Source organism: Lutra lutra, chromosome 11 (genome assembly GCF_902655055.1).
Source record: "Lutra lutra chromosome 11, mLutLut1.2, whole genome shotgun sequence".
Classification (NCBI taxonomy): Eukaryota; Metazoa; Chordata; class Mammalia; order Carnivora; family Mustelidae; genus Lutra; species Lutra lutra.
In genome coordinates this window covers 1,522,069-1,540,993 of record NC_062288.1, presented here as the reverse complement: position 1 = coordinate 1,540,993, position 18,925 = coordinate 1,522,069, and the positions used below count along the sequence as shown (strand labels likewise).

The 18,925-nt window shown below is 57.2% G+C and overlaps 1 protein-coding gene across 3 annotated transcripts in view; it reads right to left on the bottom strand.

Moving 5' to 3' along the window:
• OGDH (oxoglutarate dehydrogenase) overlaps nt 1–18,159 on the bottom strand; it is a 50,911-nt gene extending 32,752 nt beyond the window's left edge. For 2 of the 3 annotated variants that reach the window (XM_047694589.1, XM_047694591.1), the window contains exons 1-2: nt 18,069–18,159; nt 7,867–8,115 (exon numbers count right to left, since the gene is read on the bottom strand). In XM_047694589.1, coding sequence (XP_047550545.1) covers nt 7,867–8,088 — 222 coding nt within the window. In that variant the 5' untranslated portion in view covers nt 8,089–8,115; nt 18,069–18,159. The remainder of the gene's footprint in view (nt 1–7,866; nt 8,116–18,068) is intronic. The other variant, XM_047694590.1, reaches the window with a different exon arrangement.
• Between the last annotated feature and the right edge of the window lie 766 nt (nt 18,160–18,925).

Sequence of the window (18,925 nt, the reverse complement as noted above, 5' to 3'; positions counted from 1 at the left end):
TGTCTGTGGGTCTGCAGCTGCCCCGACGGGACCACCTGAGGGGGACCGAGCCTTCCAAGTGTCTCTCCAAACCCAGAGGCTGGGCGCAGCGTTGGGGGGCCTGGGCTGGCTTTACTCGTGCCTGTGTTCCCAAGCGCAAGACAGAATGAGGCCCTGGGAAGACGTGCAGGTCTCGTGCATGGAAGGCTGCCGTGCTCCCTCACTGGCTGCTTGGGGAGGCAGCCGCCCCTAACTCAGGAGGGCCACTTAGGGGCACGTGTTCCGGGATAGAACTTGGATCTCAGCTCCGACACGAGGGGGAGTCACCCAACTTCCTGTGCTCCATCCCATGAGGGGAGGACAGCCCCGAATAACCCTCACAGGTCTGTTGTCGAGAGCGAAACACACAGTTAAGGACACCCAGACCGTAACCTGTCGGCAGTGAGAGCGTCACCGGGGTGACCATTACTCCCAACCGCCTTGTGGTATCGCGATCCTGGTTCTGTCTGTCCTTCTGTCCTCGGTATTCCGTGCTCGGAAGGTCCCATTTGCGATTTACAGGAACACCGCGAACGACGGCAGTTTGTCACCTCATGCAAAGATGTGAGGTCTCAAAAACATGTTTCTGAGCTCAGAGAGATGAAGGCTGAGGGACGTTCCTCTGGGAAGAGCACTATCGGAAACCAGCAAGTTCAGACACAGGAACGCTGTCTTCCCTCAGTGTCTGAGGTTCCTCCAAGAGTACGATTTAGACCCGGGACCAACATGGCTGACTTCTTTGCTCGCCATCCCAGGATGAGCCACCGGGACGCCGTCTGGAGCAGCTGGGCCGGGGCTCGGTGGGCACCGCACCGGTGGACCGTATGCGACTGAGGCCACGGTGCGGGTCCTCACCGCCTTCTCGCTTTCTCAGGCAGGCTCAGTTCAGCTGTTTGGGGCCCCCGAGTGACCGGTCACAAGCCTGTCACCAGTGCAGGCCTGGCGCACTGCCTCCTGTGGGGCAGTCTGGTCTCTCCCTATAACTGCTTTGGAGGGAGCCGGGTGAAACGTTTAGATCTTTCTACGAGAAGAACTTCCTCCTTTTGTATTCAGAAAAGGTCATTCTCAAAAATCAAACCATTAGTGGGATGACCGTCCAATACGGAGTTGCACACTTTATGTGCCTTTGTGTCCAGATAACAACTGTAAAATGTTTTAACTCGTTAGTCAAGCTTTTACTGCTTTTACTTTTCCAGGTCATTTGCAGCCTGTCAGCTGATGGTAGACGGGCCGTGGGGCTCTCTCCTGGCACCTGCCTTCACGCCGACGTAAAGCCCCTGTGCCGCACGAAACCTGACAGCTGGTGCACCCACTACAATCCAGGACCCGGGGGTCCAGGCCATCCCCGCCCCCTTCCCCACCAGCCTGGCCTGCCTGGTGGCCGCGGACAGCCAGCGTGTCCTTCCTGGACCGTGTCTTTCCAGCATGTCTCCCTGGAAAGACCGCTGCCTTCGTTACTGGAGGGTAAGAGGCCTCCTGAGTGGGGGAAGGCTTGAAGGGAAGGCGGCCTCCCAGCTCCCACCTGGTTCAGAACGAGCACACAACGAGCTGACACCCTGGACCCCCACATCCTTTGACCCTCTGGGGCTTGTCCAGCACATCACAGTGAGCCCCTGCATCTGGGGAGTGGCTCTGGCCCAGGGCTCTCCCTGGCCTCCATCCAGGCCTCCAGTGACCGAGGGCCTGGCCCAGAAGGAGCCCCTCCGAGGTGGCAGTGAGGCTTACAAGCCAACGGCGTGCTGCCCAGGGCGCTGGGACAGCCAGGCCACAGGGCGGGCTGCAGGGACACGGGACAGTGGGCAGCCCTCCCATCAACAGCACCGCTCTCCACCCACCCTGCAGCGGAAACGCAGAAATGAAAGGCTTCTCCAGCAGCCGCGGGGGCAGTGGCAGGGGCCCCACCCAGCCCGCCCCGGAAAGTGGGGGCTGGGGGGGACCATCGCCACCACGGGGCCTCCTCCCTCTGACCTTCTTTCGTGCTCGGAATAAAACTCCAGGTGATTTCCAATTGGCCGAGGACAAACGCCCGGCTGGTGCTGGAGGCAGAAGGAACTGGTTCACACCAGTCCTGCAGAGGAGGGAGTCGGCAGGAGGACACCAGCCGGAATGTGGCGCCCGGTTCCCGTCACTCACCCCCACCCCAGGCCAGGCTGGGAACCTGCCCTCTGGTGAGCTGTCCCCGAGGAAGCAGCGAGCCCCCTGCCACCAAGACCCGGGGGGCTTTCACACGTGGATCTCTGCAAGCGGGAGTCCGGGCGGCGTGTCTGTTCGCTGCACACCCACTGCCCCGCAACCCGAGACGGGCAGTTTCGACGGCCGGCCGCCCTCACCAGAGCTCGCCGGAAAGTCCCTGCAAGCGGAGGTTGCGTTTTGGCGGCAGGCCTCCCAACCCCACACAGCCGCTCCCATCCTTCCGGTGATTCCTGCTCCCCAAGGAGCCTCTGTCTCCCTGTCTCCCTCCCTGTCACCCGATGCCACCACCACCCTCTGGCGGCACCCTGCCAAGGGCCCTGACGTAAAGCCAGCCTGAGGGGTGGGTAAGGCAGCCTCTGGACTGGACCAATCCCTGGGCGCAAAGGTCAGCGCAAGGCCGAGGGAGTGCGGGTCTGGGTCGGACCCCAGCCCCTTGACGAACGACCTCATGGTTAAGTGCTGGTACCGACAGTGCTTCCTCGCGCCACCAGCACAAGCGCCAGGGCGGGAAGCGGCCCACGGCCAACCTGGAGCAAGGGTTCAGCTGCTTCAGGCTAATTCAGTCGAACAGACCGACGGGGGCAGCTCCTCAAGCGGAGGTTGGTCACTGGTGGCTCGAGGGTTGCCAGGGGCCACTGTGAGGCTCCTGTCCTTCCCAGTGATCTGAACGCAGCGCAGAGCTTCCAGCACACCTCCTGCATAGAAGGTGTGCTGGAAGCTCTGCGCTGCGTTCAGATCACTGAGCCCAGCGACCCAGCCACGGTGCGTGGCTCTGCGTCCCCTGTCCCTGCTGCGCACAAGAAGGCTGCACTGGACGGTCCTCACACCCGCCCGATGTTCCCTCGTTGTGGCAACTGCTGGGTTGCGGCCTTCCCTGAAAATGCTGTGTGTGCCCGTCGCAATGTCCCACCGTGTGGCTCTCACCCCTCCGTCCGCTGGCAGGGCTGCGACCGGCCCAGCACCGCGTCTGGGAGGCAGGGACTGGCAGTGCCCTGGGGTCCGGGCCTGTCTGACTTGTTGCCATGGAGCCATCTCTACCGCAAGCAGTTAAAATTGGAGGTTCTGCCTGGGTGCCCCTCACTCACAGCAACACTGTCGTGTTGAAGGCCCAGCACCGCACAGGGGAGGGAACGTCTTCAGACGACCTCTGCCACCTTCCCTCCCTGCGGGAGCACGAGCGGAACCTCAGCGCCCCCCAACACGAGCAAAGGAAAGCGGCCTCGGCTCTGCCCTGTGCGACCTGACCGTGACCGCTGCTTCCAGCCTCTGCTCGAGATGAAGGCTGGCGGCCCCTTCACACCTTGCCAGAGACGACCTCGGGACCTCAGGGGGCTGTCCCCGCACAGCACAGTCCCCGCAGGTGCCAAGAGAATCTGACCCTGGGAGTCACAACAACGTGGCGCAGAGGCCTTCTTCTCAACCCTCAAGGGTGGCAGAGTCAAGAGCCCACAGACCTTCAGTCGGCTCCGGGATTGGCTCATCACAGCCCCCTCCAGGAGAAGCAGACCTGTGGCCCTGGGGCTGAGAGGTGGCGGCCAGGCCGGTGTGCACAAGGCCCCTGCCCCAGCACGTCTCCCTGCAGCCCCTCGCCCCTGCACTCCAACCGCACAGCCTTGGGCTTCAAACCGCCTCCTGTTCCCTGCACCCTGCGGCCGCGAACTCCAGCTCCCTACCAGCACCCTGCGGCCGCTAGGGAAGGTACCCCGCCTACTGGGTGCCTCCACACACACCAGTCACCGGGGGTGAGGTACTGCTGATGGGGGAAGCCGAGCGCCACCAAGGGAAGACATCACCGAAATCCCACCATGTACCTGTGAGCCTGCACTATGTGAGTGTCTGTCGCTGAGGCCGGCACAGAGGTCTCTGTCACAGCCAGGGCAGCTTCAGAACTGCACGGTGACGGGGAAAAGGCACGTGTCACTGTGAACTGGGGATGATGAGCTTTTTCTCCGCCCGTCTGGCTCTCTTACACGAAATGAGGGGGTTGTCTCTCACGAGCATGGAACGAAGAGGCAGAATGGTCCAGGCCACAGGACGTGGGACTGAGTCTGGAGACTGTCCAGGTGCAGGGAGCACACAGGACCAGAGCTGTCCCTGTGTTTGGAGCAGCCCGGATGGCACAGAAACGGGTGTGGTTAACGAGAAGAGGAAGAGACTATTTCGGAAGAGGGCTGAGGCCACTAAGAAGGCCTGGCAGGGAAGCAAGCTCTGCAGCTCCGGGGACAGCCAGAGCCAGAGAGGGCCTCCCTCCAGCTCCAGCACCGGGAGCAAGCCAGGGTCTCCCCTCGCAGGGCTGACACCACGCTCTGCTGGTGTGTATGTGGTCAGGGGGTGGGAGGATATGCCTCTGCACACAAATGGGGTCCGGCAGTGCCCAACGTCTGAAATACTGATGGGGCGATGTGGCTTTCATTCTAAGTGTTTCTAAGACTTACACAAAAAAAAGCTGCTCCGGCGCCTGGGAGGCTCAGCTGGTTGGGCGTCCACCTTTGGCTCAGGTCATGATCCTGGGGTCCTGGGATCGAGCCCCACGTCGGGCTCCCTGCTCAATGGGGAGCCTGCTTCTCCCCCTCCCTCTCCTTGTTGCTTCCCCTGCTTGTGTGCGTGCGTGCTCTCTCTAATGAGTAAACTCTTAGAAAAAAAAAAAGATGCTGTCATCTGACATGTCCTCAACACAGCTGAGACCCCCACAAGGGAGGTCTGCTAACACAAAAGGCCCCTGTTGAGGATTCCTAACGGGGTCTAGCGGTGGGCTGTGCTGGACAAGGCATTTAGACTGGAGGTGACGACGGGGAGGGGGTGGAGTCGGGGCCAGCAGCCTGTCCACGCACCAGGGGCATAAGGGCCCCAGCTCGGAACCGCTCATGTACGTCAACACAGCAGTGTTCACGATGAAACATTTAAAAATGTAAGTGTTCCATGGGGTGCCTGGGGGGCTCAGTGGGTTAAGCCTCTGCCTTCGGCTCAGGTCATGATCTCAGGGTCCTGGGATGGAGCCCCGCATTGGCAGGGAGCCCGCTTCTCCCTCTCCTTCCCCCTGCTCACGCACGCGCTCTCTCTCACTTACTCTCCCTCAAATAAATAAGTAAACAAATAAAAATCTTCAAACCAAACCAAACCAGCACATACGCTTTAAGAGAGGCACAGCCGGCTGAGGCTGAGTAGTAGACGCTGGAGAGTTATCTTGTGAACTGTTAGGTGTGGTAAAGACCACATTCCTGTTGGTGAGAGTCGTGTAGAAAGGACGCAGGTCTGGATTGGCTTCAAAGACTCCCCTGGGCCCCCACCCAAGTGAACCAACAAGCAAAAAAGAGTGGGGCGGGAGGAGGTTCTAGAAACTGGCACACTGTGGAGTGCTGTTGAGGCTGGACGTGGATCTCCTCGCAGAGGCTCATTTTATTCTCTTCCCTCTAGTGTTTGAAAATATTATAAAAAGCTAAAATAATTGGAAAGCTGAGTGTAGCAGGGCAGCGAGGGGAGATGCTAAAATTGTTCTGTTTCTGCCGGATATGAATAAGTTCTATGCCAAAAGAGAGGACCAGACCTCAGGGCACGGAGTCCACACTGCACCACAGTGCACACACGGGGGTCAGAAAGCCAAACCATCTCCATCTTCAAATGTAGTGTATCATGTCTGCTTGGACTGTGTGTTCTAAAACACAAGTACAGGGGCGCCTGGGTGGCTCGGTGGGTTAAAGCCTCTGCCTTCGGCTCAGGTCATGATCTCAGGGTCCTGGGATCGAGCCCTACATCGGGCTCTCTGCTCATCAGAGAGCCTGCTTCCCCCACTCTCTCTGCCTGCTTTTCTGCCTACTTGTGATCTCTGTCAAATAAACAAATAAAGTCTTTAAAAAAAAAAAAACAAAAAACAAAAAACACAAGTACAAACGAAGCACTCTTAGAGAAGTCTACATTTCTAAGGACTTCCCCGCATCACGGAGGCCTCTGCAATCTGACGCGAGCTCCGGACTGTGTCTCTGAAGAAACACGGACACATTGGGTAGGAGGCCTATCCCAGCTCGGAGAGGAAATCAACTCCCTGTGGCTGGGACAGTGGAGAGGCATGCCCCCTGACTAAGCCGCCTTGCCCCCGTCTCTTTCTAGAAGACGGGTTGTTCCCTGGAGAATCCCCGCCACAGACACCAGCACATAAAATCTGGCCTGAGGACGCCGGCCCACGTGGATTCTCGTATCTGGCTGGCAAGTCCCTTCCTGAGAGCCGGCATGCTCTCTTCCTCTGACAGCAGAGCCCAAGGACCCAGTCCGCAGCCTGCACTCCTCCCTGGCCCGTCGGTGGAGCCGTCCCCGTGCCATGCTGCCTGGGAGCAGGAATGAAGTCTGGACGCCGCAAAGGCACATGTCACCGTGCCCGGAGTCCACGCGCTACTACAGCCCAAAGGACAGAAGCCGTGGTTGGTTCCACAGAGCTTATGTTTGGGGAGAAGAAGGCCGAGGGACAGGCCTGGTGAGCTTTAGTCTAGAGTCCAGCGCGCAACGCCGGTCTTCAGAGTGGCCAATGGCCAGCACCGCCGGCAGGGCCGCTTTCTCGGGACACCTCTGGACGGTCCCTTTGTGTACAGACCAGGGAAACAGCTACTCTCACAGGAAACCAAGTCTCACCTTGCTCAGGGAGCCACGTGGCCTCCAGGTTGCCAAGGGAACGGGGAAGGACCCGGCTGGATGCCCTCCTTTGCCAAGCAATGAGGCTTAGACCAGGATGAGACAGGGCAGTGGCTCCAGCAGCCACACGAACGTATCCAACCTTAAATGTCACGAACACTTCAGGATAAAGTCACTCTCAGGGGCCCAGTGGAAGCAGCTCCCTTTTGACAACGAGACCCCAAGATCATGAGGAAGGAAGAGGCCAAGGCAACAGTTGTCGCTGGCCAGCCTCCGTCGGGCACTCCTCTGTGCAGACCCTGGGCTCCTCACATGTACCGTCTCCTCCAAACCTCCCATGGCCTGCAAACGGGGCACAGATGGAAACTGGGGGACCCACCCTCCAGTTCCTGTAACCGGGCCAGCTGCCTGGCCTGAAAACCCGCCAACATCACCAGCCAGAATGCAAGGAAGAAACGCGGCCACCAGGCACGCCCTGTACCAAGCAAACGTGTGCACACGGGGGCTCTGACGGACGTGCCTTACAGGCGACAAAGGGGAATGAGAAAGAAGCGTGCAGGGAATTTACTTTCAAATACAGAAGCATACTGATCAAAAATGCCATTTACACAGCATTTGCCCACGATGGTTTTAAGATTTCTCAGGAAGATGGGATGGAAGAGTATCCTGTGGGGTCATGGCTTCTGTCTGCCTCGTGTCTTCGGAGTCTATACCCACGGCATCCTCGGGGAGGCCTGGAAATGGTGCGTGAGCCTCTTCAAGACGCTTGCACGTCGAACAGGCCTTCTGTTCCAGGGAGCTGGTCTCCAGCATGCGGTGAGCCAAGTGAGAGGGGAGCGCTGCTCCAGAGGGGCGGTCGCTGGGGGCCGGGCTGCCGAAGCAGACGACTCCACTCGGTGGGATTTTGTGCTGCCTGCCGGCTGGCCTGCCCACCTTCCAGAAGGCTCCTCAGGACACAGGCACTTACCTGGATGGCCGGCCAATGTCAGGCCAAGACTCCAAACACATGAAGACATCTGCTCCCGGGAGCCTTACCTTGTGTACACTTTTGGGGTTTTCCAACCAAGCATAGTACATTTCTTCCACATAGTTGGAGCTAGTCCCGCTGAGGAATGGCTCAGCAGCAACGGGGGCGGTAAAACACCGAATCTGCCCCAACGTCCTAGCTGCTGCTGGTCTGTTCTGTGAAAATGTCTTCACAGTCTGTGAGGCCGTCAACGGCCTCAACTTAGCAGCACAAGTCCTTAAGTGAAACATCCTTGTCCTGACGTCTCTCACGACTGTCTGCACAAAAAAAAGAAGAAAAGTCAGAAAGGGCGATTTATCAGGCAGGGAAAAGCGGCGCAGGCTGTGGCTGGCCGTGAGCTCCGCGTCAGGGCTGGGGTCCGGGTGCAGAGGACCCGGCAGAGCGAGCGCCCACCCACACCCACCTCCTCCGCACAGCCTGAGCACACAGCACGGAGTGGGGTGGGGGGGAGATCCGGCCGCGGACGCGCTGGACGGTTGTGAGGCCGGCGACACCAATTGGATGCTCTTCAAGTTTACGCGTGTGTAAGACAATCCCAGAAAAGGCAGCCAGGATCATCTCAAGAGGATCAGATTAGGTTTAACCATACAATCAGAAAGAGATCTCTAATCTATCCTGAAACGACTGAGCAGTTACAGGACCCGTGCTGTTCTGGAACATACAGAGAAACTGGAAAACATTTTGGTCACCCTCAAATAATTATCATCAGGCAGAAGAGAGAAAGAATTAAAAAAAAAAAATTGCAGAGAGAACACGGAGTACTTGAGAAGCACCAAAAATGACAACAAAACTCCTGGAAAGGCCCGTCCCTTCCAGGTGGGAGGAAAGAGCAGCCCAGGGAGGCTTCGGGAAAGCTGCGGTTTTCAGGCCTCGAGGGAGCATTTAGCTGTGAAGGAGAAGAGGCCTTCTAAGCCAGAGGGTCCGTCAGGGGAAAGACAGAGCGGCAGGAAAGTGTGGAAGAGCAGAGAAGAGCAAGCGTCGTGGCTCAGAGGCAGGGAGGTGGGCCGGGCTGGACAGCACCTCGCGAGCAGCCGACACAGCCCTGCAGCGCGGCCACACTTCCTAAGCACCGAGCTCGGGCCAGGCGCTGCACTCTAAACAGGCTCCGAGGGGACGTCCACACAGCGACAGGGACGGAAGCGTTTACCTGCCCTGCGACGCGTCAGGACTCCTCACGGACCCGCAAACCCCTGGAAGGCAGGCACGAGCTCTTCTGTTTACAGACTACCCTTCTGAGTCTTACTCTCTTTCTTGAAAGAGAGTCCGTAGGGTCACAGGGCCGCCAACAGCAGGGCCAGGATGCAACTCCCGCCTTCCTGTTCCGCCTGGCCCTGCAGCAGCTGGCGGGGGTGGGGGGAGGGGGGGGGAGGCCAGGGTGAGAGGGAAAGGGCTGCGGCGGGGAGGGCGGGCGGGCACTTATTGCTTCTGAGTGGACCTTGGTCACGATCTCACTGAGTTGCACACGCACCTCTGCCAAGCACAGCTGTGCCACAGAACGAGCGGCTGCAGCCACCAGACGTGCCGAGTTCAGCCTGTTCCAGAGCACCGTGAACCAGTCCCAGCCACGCCTGCGGGCAGGGCCCCTGCCGGCGGCCTCGAGGACATGGTGCCGCTCCCCCCCGCCCCGCAAGAACCCCGGCTGCCCGGGGCCCGGGGAGGGGAGCGAGGCCCACGCCACAGCACCCCCCACCCCCGCAGGCGGCCAGGCGTGCAGGCCTAACACCTCGCTCACGCCTGTGCCTCGAAGCGGGCGCCACGGCAGCAACCGCACCCACGTCCACACCTCCTGAAGGAGAGCCAAGCCCTGAATCTGCTGAGGACGCCCCCGAAATAACTGCTCTGCAAACCCCCCCGCCCCGGGGACTGTTTACGGGGCTCTTCCTCTTGGCCCGAATCCGCTCAGAGTCCGGGCAAGGCCTCAGACACAGAGGGCGCCGGCCCACCCTGCTGCTCGGGGAAGACCGGCCGCGGAAGGACAGCGGGGCGGGCGCTCGGGAGCCAACCGAGCCACCAACACAATCTCCCCCCCACGCAGGGTGAAGACGGGCCGACCACGGGACTCGAATGTGACCGCAGCCTGCGACCTTCTCCCCTCAGGAGTCACAGGCCATCCGTCCTGGCTGCTCTCCCCGGCCCTCAGCGCGCAGCTGTCCACCGAGCACCTGCCAACACAGGGACGACGGAAACCACTGCCGCCGCTCTTCGGGATGGAGGCCCCAAGGGAACACTCGTGTCTCCCCTCCAGCGTCACTGTCATCCGGGCCTCCTGAGCCACGCCATGGTCTCTGCGTTGGGCTCGCCCCCAGGACGCAGGAGTCTCATCTCCACTAACTGTCATTACTGAGGAGCTGTGATGCCCAGTGACACAAGTACCACACTGACAAAGACAAAACCACTCACTCCTTCGGTTCTGCCAAAGGCAGTCCTTTCCACACGACGCTGCAAACAGCCCGTGTTATCTCGCCGCTGTCTGCAGTCACTGAATCCAACACGCGGCTCAGGGCTGCCCAGTCACCAGGATACAGGGCCACCGTCAAAGCCCCTTAACATGACTCATCAGAAAGACTGCTCCCCAGTGGATGGCTCCACCCAAGGACGCCCACAATCGGATGGACCTGAGCAGACACTGGGTTTACGTTCCAGATTTTGGAGGAACCAGATTCTGTCTTTCTAATTCTGGAGTCCCCCGAAGTCCCTGTAAGAACAGAGCATCATTTGGTAGAGACGCTCAATTGTTCAAACACTCACAAAAACCATGAGTTTTCAAAAGTCCAAATGTTCTGACTTTGGTTTGGATGAAGATTTTTATTCAACAAAGAGGCCAAAAAGTAGTGCTTTTAACAGATGGTGATGGGACAACCACAGTTCCACCAGAAAACAGCATAAAATTAGACCCTATCTCACACCATATAGAAAATTAACTCAAAATGGATCAAAGACCTGAATGCAAGAGCTGAGGGACTGTAAGACTCTTGGAATCTCATAACTTCCAAGTTACAGTGGAGTAAGCATTTGTGGCCCTAAGTCAGGTAATGGGTTCCTAGTTAAGATACCAAAAATACAAGCAAGCGAATAACAGATAAATTGGACCACAGTGATATCAAAACCTTTGTACGTCATCGCAGACACCACTGAGAAACAGAAAACACAAATATAAAATAGGAAAAAACGTTTACAAGTCACATGATTGTACATGGAATACATTAAAAAAACCGTCTTACCATTCAACAGTAAAGAAAAAAGTAACCTCGTCAAACAACCAGCACAGGACAAGGGTAAATGTCTCTCCAAAGAAGATCCACAAACGGCCAACACACACACTAAAAGGTGGTAAAAATCATTATTCATTCGGGAACTTCAAATTAAAACTCTAAGATACCATTTGACACCCACTAGACGAGACACGATCCAAGAGAAAACAGGTGTCGTGGAGGACGAGGAGGAACGGGTGCCCTCGCGCACCGCTGGTGGGAACACAGCTGGCGCAGCCGCCCGGAATGCGGTGTGGCAGGTCCTCAGAAAGTCACACACAGGGCTACCGCATGACTCAGCACTGCGTTCCCAGGTACCAAGCAAGAGGAATCAACATCTGTGCACACAAACCCGCGCGTGCGGACGTTCACAGCAGCATCACTCACAGTTGCCAGAACCGGTACCAACCCAAATGCCCACCAGCTGATGGAAGGGGGTACGGCCAGCAACGCGGCAACGGCCGGCAGTAAGAAGGGGTGGGGTGGCAGACGCTGCTGGGACACAGACGAGCCTCGAGAGCCTTCTGTGAAGAAAGTCGGCCACGAGAAACAACAGGTTATAGGACTTCACTCACGTGAAGCGTTCAGGGTGGACCGAGAGCCTGCTGGTGGCTGCACGGCGTGAGGGCAGAGGGGACACCTGCCTGCTAACGGGTGTGGGTCTTCTTTGGAGGGGGAGGGAGACGCTCGACAGCTAGGTCAGGCCACTGGCCGCACGACCTCCCAGTGTACTGGGAAACGCCCAACTGTGACACGTCAGTGGGTGAACTGTACGTGCTGCTTAAGGAAAAACACCACGTCTAAGGAAAAACGTGAGTGGATCTACTGGTCCCAGTAAAGAACACAAAAATGACAGCATGTGTAACTCATTAATTTCAAGATGCAGGTAGAGACCTGTGCCTTTGGGAAAAAGAACACTTAAGCAAAAGCCAGGGGAAAACGTCTGACTAAGGAATCTGTATACCGCCCTTACGCAACCACATGCTGACCCAGAGCAGGCCTTTATCGTGCCTGGACCTTCCCCTGGCGGACACGCGTTCCCCAAGGCCACCTCCCCACGCACAGAATGCAGAGATAAACTGGTCTTGACGCTATCGAAGTCACGAAGCCACGTCGGCAGGCAGAGGCGGGGCAGGGACCAGGTCCAGCCAAGACAGCCCGCGGCTCCTCGGGAAATGGGTCTGAGGAAAAGAGCCCGCACCATTAAGAGACTGTTGCCCACGCGTCTCGCCCGACAACCACTTAAAAAGCACAACAACGGATCTTGAAGACATTTTTTTCTCTTTCTTTTATGGCTTCAAACTCATTGAGATGCTCGCGATGAGCCAAGAAGACCGCGTCTGCCCCGGGCCCGCAGCTGTTCCTTCCGGGCGACGCTTCCCGCACTCGGGCAGCGATGCACGGGCGCGCGCACAAGGGGCGCGGATAGGAACTCGGCCCGGCCCAGCGGAAAATCTCCAAGAATTCATGTGTTTCACTTGTGACGCCTCACCAAGCACGCACGGAAGGACAGGGAGGCCGTGACGATCACGTTCAAACCGGAGAGGCGTCGCGCCATTGCTAGGCGGCGATGTCAGTCAAGCCTGCAGGGCAAAGAGGCAAAGGGGCTCCAGCTAGCTGCGCGAGCCTCAAGCGCGCCACCCTCTCTGCGTTCAGGCTCCTTTGCCAGAAAATGAAGGCAGCGACCACTCCTAGTCCTGCCCACCGCTTTTCGCGATATGGTCCGAACGTGAGAGCAGGGGGCACACTCTGAGAGCGCTCCACGACTACAGAATTACTGCTTACCAGCAGGAAAAAAAAGACCAACTAATGAAAACTCTGAAAAAGCTTAAGTTCCCAAGGTAAGCCTAACCACAAATTAACGTGGAGTGGGTCACTGACCGATCACTGAGGGGGGGGGGCTCCCAACGCCGAAGTCGGAGCTCCCCACAAGCTTCAGTGCATGGGTCTGAAAGCTGACCTGTCCTCACTCAGACCGCCGCTGTGTGGCAATCTGGGGTGTAGCTGGACGGGCATTCTTCAAGGGTGGTGGCAAATTATTAGGTATTAATAAATTATGTGATAAATTATTAGGTATTAGTGGAAAATAAGGCCATTTGTCACTATTTATTAAAAATTTAAAGACACATACAGTGGTGCCTGGGTGGCATAGTCAGTTAAGCATCCAACTCTTGGTTTTCACGCAGGTCCTGATCTCTGGGTCATGAGAGCAAGCCCCACATCAGGCTCTGCACGCAGCATGGCATCTGCTTGGGTTTCCCTCTTCCCCTCCCTCTGCCCCTCCCTGCTGAAGTAAATAAATCTTAAACAAACAAACAAAGGCACATATAGGACTTCTGTTTCCCACTAAATGCAGCTAAAGAAATAAGATGTTACATTTAAACCAAACAAAACATAAGACTCCGAAAGGTGAAAAGGAGGAGGCCGACTGGGAAGGGATCTGGGCGTCCAAAAAGACACAGCATCAAGTCCTCAATTTTCTTTCTGCTTCATACATCCCAGACTGGGTGCTGAGGAAGCTGGCAACCCGGAAATGCCAACTGACGTAGAAAAAGCTGTGAACGAAGCCTGCTCCCTCTGGCCAAAGAACCAGAAAGGGCTGCAGAGCAGGACAGAACGTTTGTAGACAATCATTGCTCTGCTGCGGCCTGCAGACAGCCCTACAGAAAACACTGTGCCCACCGCAACCCCAGCCTGGTGGTGTCAGAGATCAGGGACTTCCATCCCCACCAGGTGACCCCCACGGGGGCAGCGGAGGCCAGGAAGAAGCCTGCATTCCACCTGTGCCCAGCAGTAACAGGGCAACACCCGGGACTTCCCAGGCAGGGTTGAATCACAAAGGCTTAATGGGGAACTTACACCCACACAGCAATAACAAGGAGTCCCTCCCCACAGATACCAAGGAGGCTGGGTGGGGAGCCTGCATTCCACCCCTGCCCAGTAGCAACCAGGCAGCACCCCCAGACCTGCAGCAGTGTCAGCAGAAACCCGTTCTCTGTGTTCAGATATTTAAGATTCAAGTCTCAAAATGTCACACGCCAAACGTCCAAGACATAACCAGAGGTGATCTTTATCACCTCGCCACATCAAGAACCAGGATGATCTCAACCAAAACCTCCCCAAAAGATAATCTATAGACACCAAGAAGATAGAAATGTTAGAATTATCTAACAAAAAGTTTAGAGGAGCCAGCTTCAAAATGCTTCCTTGAGCAACTATGAACATGCTCACAAACAAAACCAAAAGAAAACAAAAATTAAAGGCCCCAACAAAGAAATGAAGGATGTGAAAAGGAACCAAATGGAAACTTAGAACTGAAAAAATACAACCACCAAAATTTTTTTAAACGATGGGTTAAACTACAGATTGAAAGGGATAGAAAAAGCTCAGTGAACAAAGATAGAACAAAAAATTTACTCAAGTTGAACAACAGGGAACAGACACTGAAAGAAAAATGAACAGGGCCGCAGGTGCATGTGGGACCGTAACATGGACTTCAGGATGAACGTGAATGCCGTCTACTACTGATGGCATGGAACTGTCACCAGAATCTCAAGAGGAGAAGAAAGATGGAGGGGCTGAAAAGGTGTTCAAAACCCTACAGATTTGAGCTTAGTGAACCTCAAAAGAATAAACAAAGAAATCCACTGCAAAACACACCAAAATCGAACCTGAAAACTACAACTTGAAGAGCGGATCTCTCACCAGAAACTGCGGAGGCTGAGAGAAAGTGGCACGACACTGCTCAAGGGCAGGAGAATCACTGTGAACGCGGAATCCTACCTCCAGCGAAACACTCCTGAGGAATGAAAGGATGAAGGAAAACGAGGAGACTATGCCACCAGCAGACCTGCCTTGAACGAACGGCTAAGTGAAATTCTCCAAACAGAAATCAAGTGACGAAACAAGGAATCCCTCAACATCATGAAACAAGAAAGAACACGGGGGTAAAGAGAATTTCCATCTCTTGACTCTTCTCATTATGCGTGACAGATCAAACAAAAGTTGCAACATGTCTGACGTGGTTCTCAATGTGCATAGAGGTAATATTTAAGGGTATTTTAAATGAGGGAGAGTAAAGAGCTGTAAATGGAGGTACGGTTTCTACACTTCCCTCAAACTGATATAAAGGTGACCCCTACGGACTATGATAAATCACATTCGTATAACGTAATACCCAGACAACCATGGAAAAGGCTATTCGGAGAAATACACTCAAAGCCACAGACGGCAGATAAGCACATGAAAATGTGTCCAGTGTCAGCAGCCCTCAGGGAAGTGCAAGCTGGAGCCACAAGCACACACCACTGTGTAGCGATCAGAGCGGCAAAGCAAAACAAGACAAGACAAAACGACACCACGACGTGCTGGCGACGATGTGGAGAAAGTTACTAGTCAAATACATCACATACGTTACTAGTGGGAAGGTAAAATGGCACAGCCGCCATGGAAAAGTCTGGCTATTTCTTAAAGTACTGGACACGCAACCACCACATGACCTCGTAACTGCACTCCTAGGCATCTGTCCCAGAAAGACAAAAACTTACGTTCCCATAAAAACCTGCATATGAATGCTTCTAGGAGCCTTATTCATAACAGCTGAAGACTGGAAACAACTCAGATGTCCTTTAATGGGGTTGCATCCGAGACCTGGAGGCATAGAAAGGAGCTAAATGAAGGCAGCGGGCTGCAATGGTCGTCAGAGAACTGAGCAGTGCAAAACGCCAAACCCAAAAGGTTACGTGCCTCAGGACTGTCTTTATGTAACATGCTTCACTTGCCAAATTCATAGAAACGGAGAGATGAGTGGCTGCCAGGAGCTAAGGAGACGGAGGCAGGAGGAAAGAAGGTGTGGCTACGAAGGCAAGAGGAGGGCTCCTTGCGAGGAGGGAAATGTTCCGCGTCTTGGCTACTATCAATGCCAGTTCCTGGTTGTGATAAAATACTCTAGTTTCTGCAAAATGTTATCATTTGAGGAAACTAGGCAAAGCGACACCGGCATCTCTCCGCACAACTTGCTGTAACTGCATATGACAAATTTATACGTACAGTTAACCCCAAATAAAAAAAAAAACTATCTAAAAGTTCAAAAGGTAGAGAGCACAGTATTTTTTCTTCAAATGGGGCAGTGGGGAGCGCGATCAGTTAGAAGCAGATCTGGTATGTACGTGTAGGTGTGACAGACATACAATAAATACAATGTTTGGTATTTAATAAACTGCAAATTTAAATGAAACCCACAGAAATTCAGGGTTCTGACGTTAGTTTTTGAAAGTAACTAAAGTGTGGTGATGGCTGCGTAACCAAACACAAGAAAAATCATTTAATTGTGTATTTTAAGTGAGTGAATGATACGGCTCACGAACTGTATCTCAAAAGTGCTGCAAAGGAAAAAAACCCTGAAATCTGGAACGTGCTCTCAATCATCAGGAAACTCTGATCTTGCTCCAGCCTTTCCAGATCCAGTCCTCGTCCACTCTGCAAAGCTAGAAGAGTACTGCGTGTTTTCCTATGAAATGTGCCTGCGCAAAAACACTGCGGTTTGACTGTCACAGCTCCTGCCACTGTGCAAACAGGGCTCCATTCCAGGCCACATGTCCTGAGGTCGCTCAGAGTAGCGGGCCTGGAAGCACCCCCCAGTCCCCGCTCCACAGTCCAGGACCGCAGAACAAGGCACAAGGGAACGCCACTCAGAGGGCACCCCTCGGGCCCAGGAGTCATCTCTCCTCCTTCTGCAAACTCAGTTTTCTGCTGAGTCTCGCACACAGCTCACACCTCTGACCGGCAGCTCCGCCAAGCGGAGGTGCAGGACTAGTGTACCGCCCCAAGAATGCACTTCGTCTGCGCCGGCCACCGAAGAGCGACCAGCAGGGTGGTCTGCCAAGGCCGTCCCCCCAGCACGGGGAGGAGGATGGGCAAAGCGGGGTGCCGAGTCCGAAGGGGGTAGTGAGTACACAGAGGCCGCAGGGCGGTCCACTCAAGGGTGTCTCCCCAGGAGCTCAAGGAGGACGGGTAAAGCGGGGTGCTGAGTCCGGAGGAGTACTGAGTACAGGGTGCTGGGGAGATTTAATAACGCTCAGGGGCATCGCCCCAGGAGTGCAGGAAGGATGGGGAGATGGGCTAGTCGGTCTAGAGGGGTACTGAGGGTGGTCCGCTCAAGGGCGTCCCCCCAGGAGTGCAGGGAGGATGGGCATGCGGGCTGCTGACTCTGGAGTTCTGAATCCACTGGGTGCTGGGGACGGTCCAGTCAAGGGCGTCCCCGCAGGAGCGCAGGGAGGACGGATAAGGCGGGGTACTCAGTCCAGAGGGGTACTGGGTCCACAGGGTGCTGGGGGCGGTCCTCTCAAAGGCGTTCCGCCCGGAGCGCAAGGAGGACGGGTAAGGCGGGGTGCTGGGTCCGGAGGAGCACTGCGCACGGGGTGCTGCGGGCGGTCCGCGCAAGGGCGTCTCCCCAGGCGCGCAGCCCCGGCAGGCGCGGGTGGAGCACGGCCTGCGGCCCGCAGTCCGCAGTCCGCAACCGCTCCATCAAGGGCGCGCCACCCTTCCGACCCGGCAGAGGACAGCGCCGGGCGGCTCCCTCGTGACGCCTTCTCGACCTTGGGGGTCACCCCGGCCGCGGCGCCCGTTCCCTCACATCCGCCGAGCCGCCCGCCCCACGCCCGCCACAACCAATAGCTCGCCGCTGCGCGCCCCCCGCGACGTCCGCGCGCGCCCGCACCCGCCAATCTCCGCCCGTCAGGCGGCGCTCGCCGTGCCATTGGCTGTCAAGCCCGTCCGTCAAGCCCTGTCCCACCCACCTCCCTCCGTCAGCCCTGCTCCATCCGGCTTCACTCCCTGTCACCGCGGCGCCAGCGACAACGAGGACGCGGCGCCCTGGCCCTCTGCCGCAACCCCCGCCTCCTGCCCGAGGGCGCGGGTCTTCCCGCACCGGGCTAGGCCCGGCGGCAGCACGCGCTTACCTGTCCCCGGCTCAGCTCCACCCGAATGAGGCGCCGACACCCCACTCCGGGGCACCAAACTCTTGACCCCGCCCCGGCGTGTGGCGTCAGCACGCAGTCCCGCCCCCGAGGAAGAAGGCCCGCCTTGCCTTGTGGGCGTGGCCTTGCGTCATAGAGCCGCGCCGGCCGTGCAGCTGCGGGGCCTAGTGGTCCGCGGTGAGCCGGCGGGGCTGGCGGGTTGGGGTGCGCGGGGCTTGTGCGCGTGGCCGTTGGTTTCGCCGGCGGGGGGCTGGGCGGACCCGACCGGCATGGCGGGAGTGGAAGAAGCCGGTTGGACCGCAGGCCTCAGCGCAGGGCGAGTCCGTGTGGAGGCCGTCGCGGACGCCGGTGCTTCGCACGGGTGGCGGGGCCGCGAGCGGGCGCTGGACGTTGCCCTGCGCGCCCCGACTGCGCGGGCGGCGACTTCTAGAGGCCGCTTCCCCGAGGAAGAGCGCTGTGCGAGGACTCCGGGGCGGCCGTGGGGGGCCCTGTGGGGACTGGACGCCGCTGGCCGGGTCTGCGGCTGCGCCCTGTCCGCGGCCCCGTGATGACCGGCCGCCGGGCGGGCAGTCCCGGAGTCGGAGCCGGAGCCGCTCCGTCTTCCTGATGGACGACACTAATCTGCGGTGTTTCCGGCGAGGGCGGGTGCCGCGTTCATGGCCACGATGAGGAGCTTTTGCAACAGACCGTAGCGCTTCGAGGCTGGGAGTGGGAGGGCGGTGTCCGGGTGACCGACGTCCCGGAGACGCTGGGCCGCGCCGCCTCTTTTCCTTGAAAGTCCCCAAGTCTTGAAGGCAACGACTGTGTTCTGTGACAAGGCGTAGGCCACTGGGTGACCC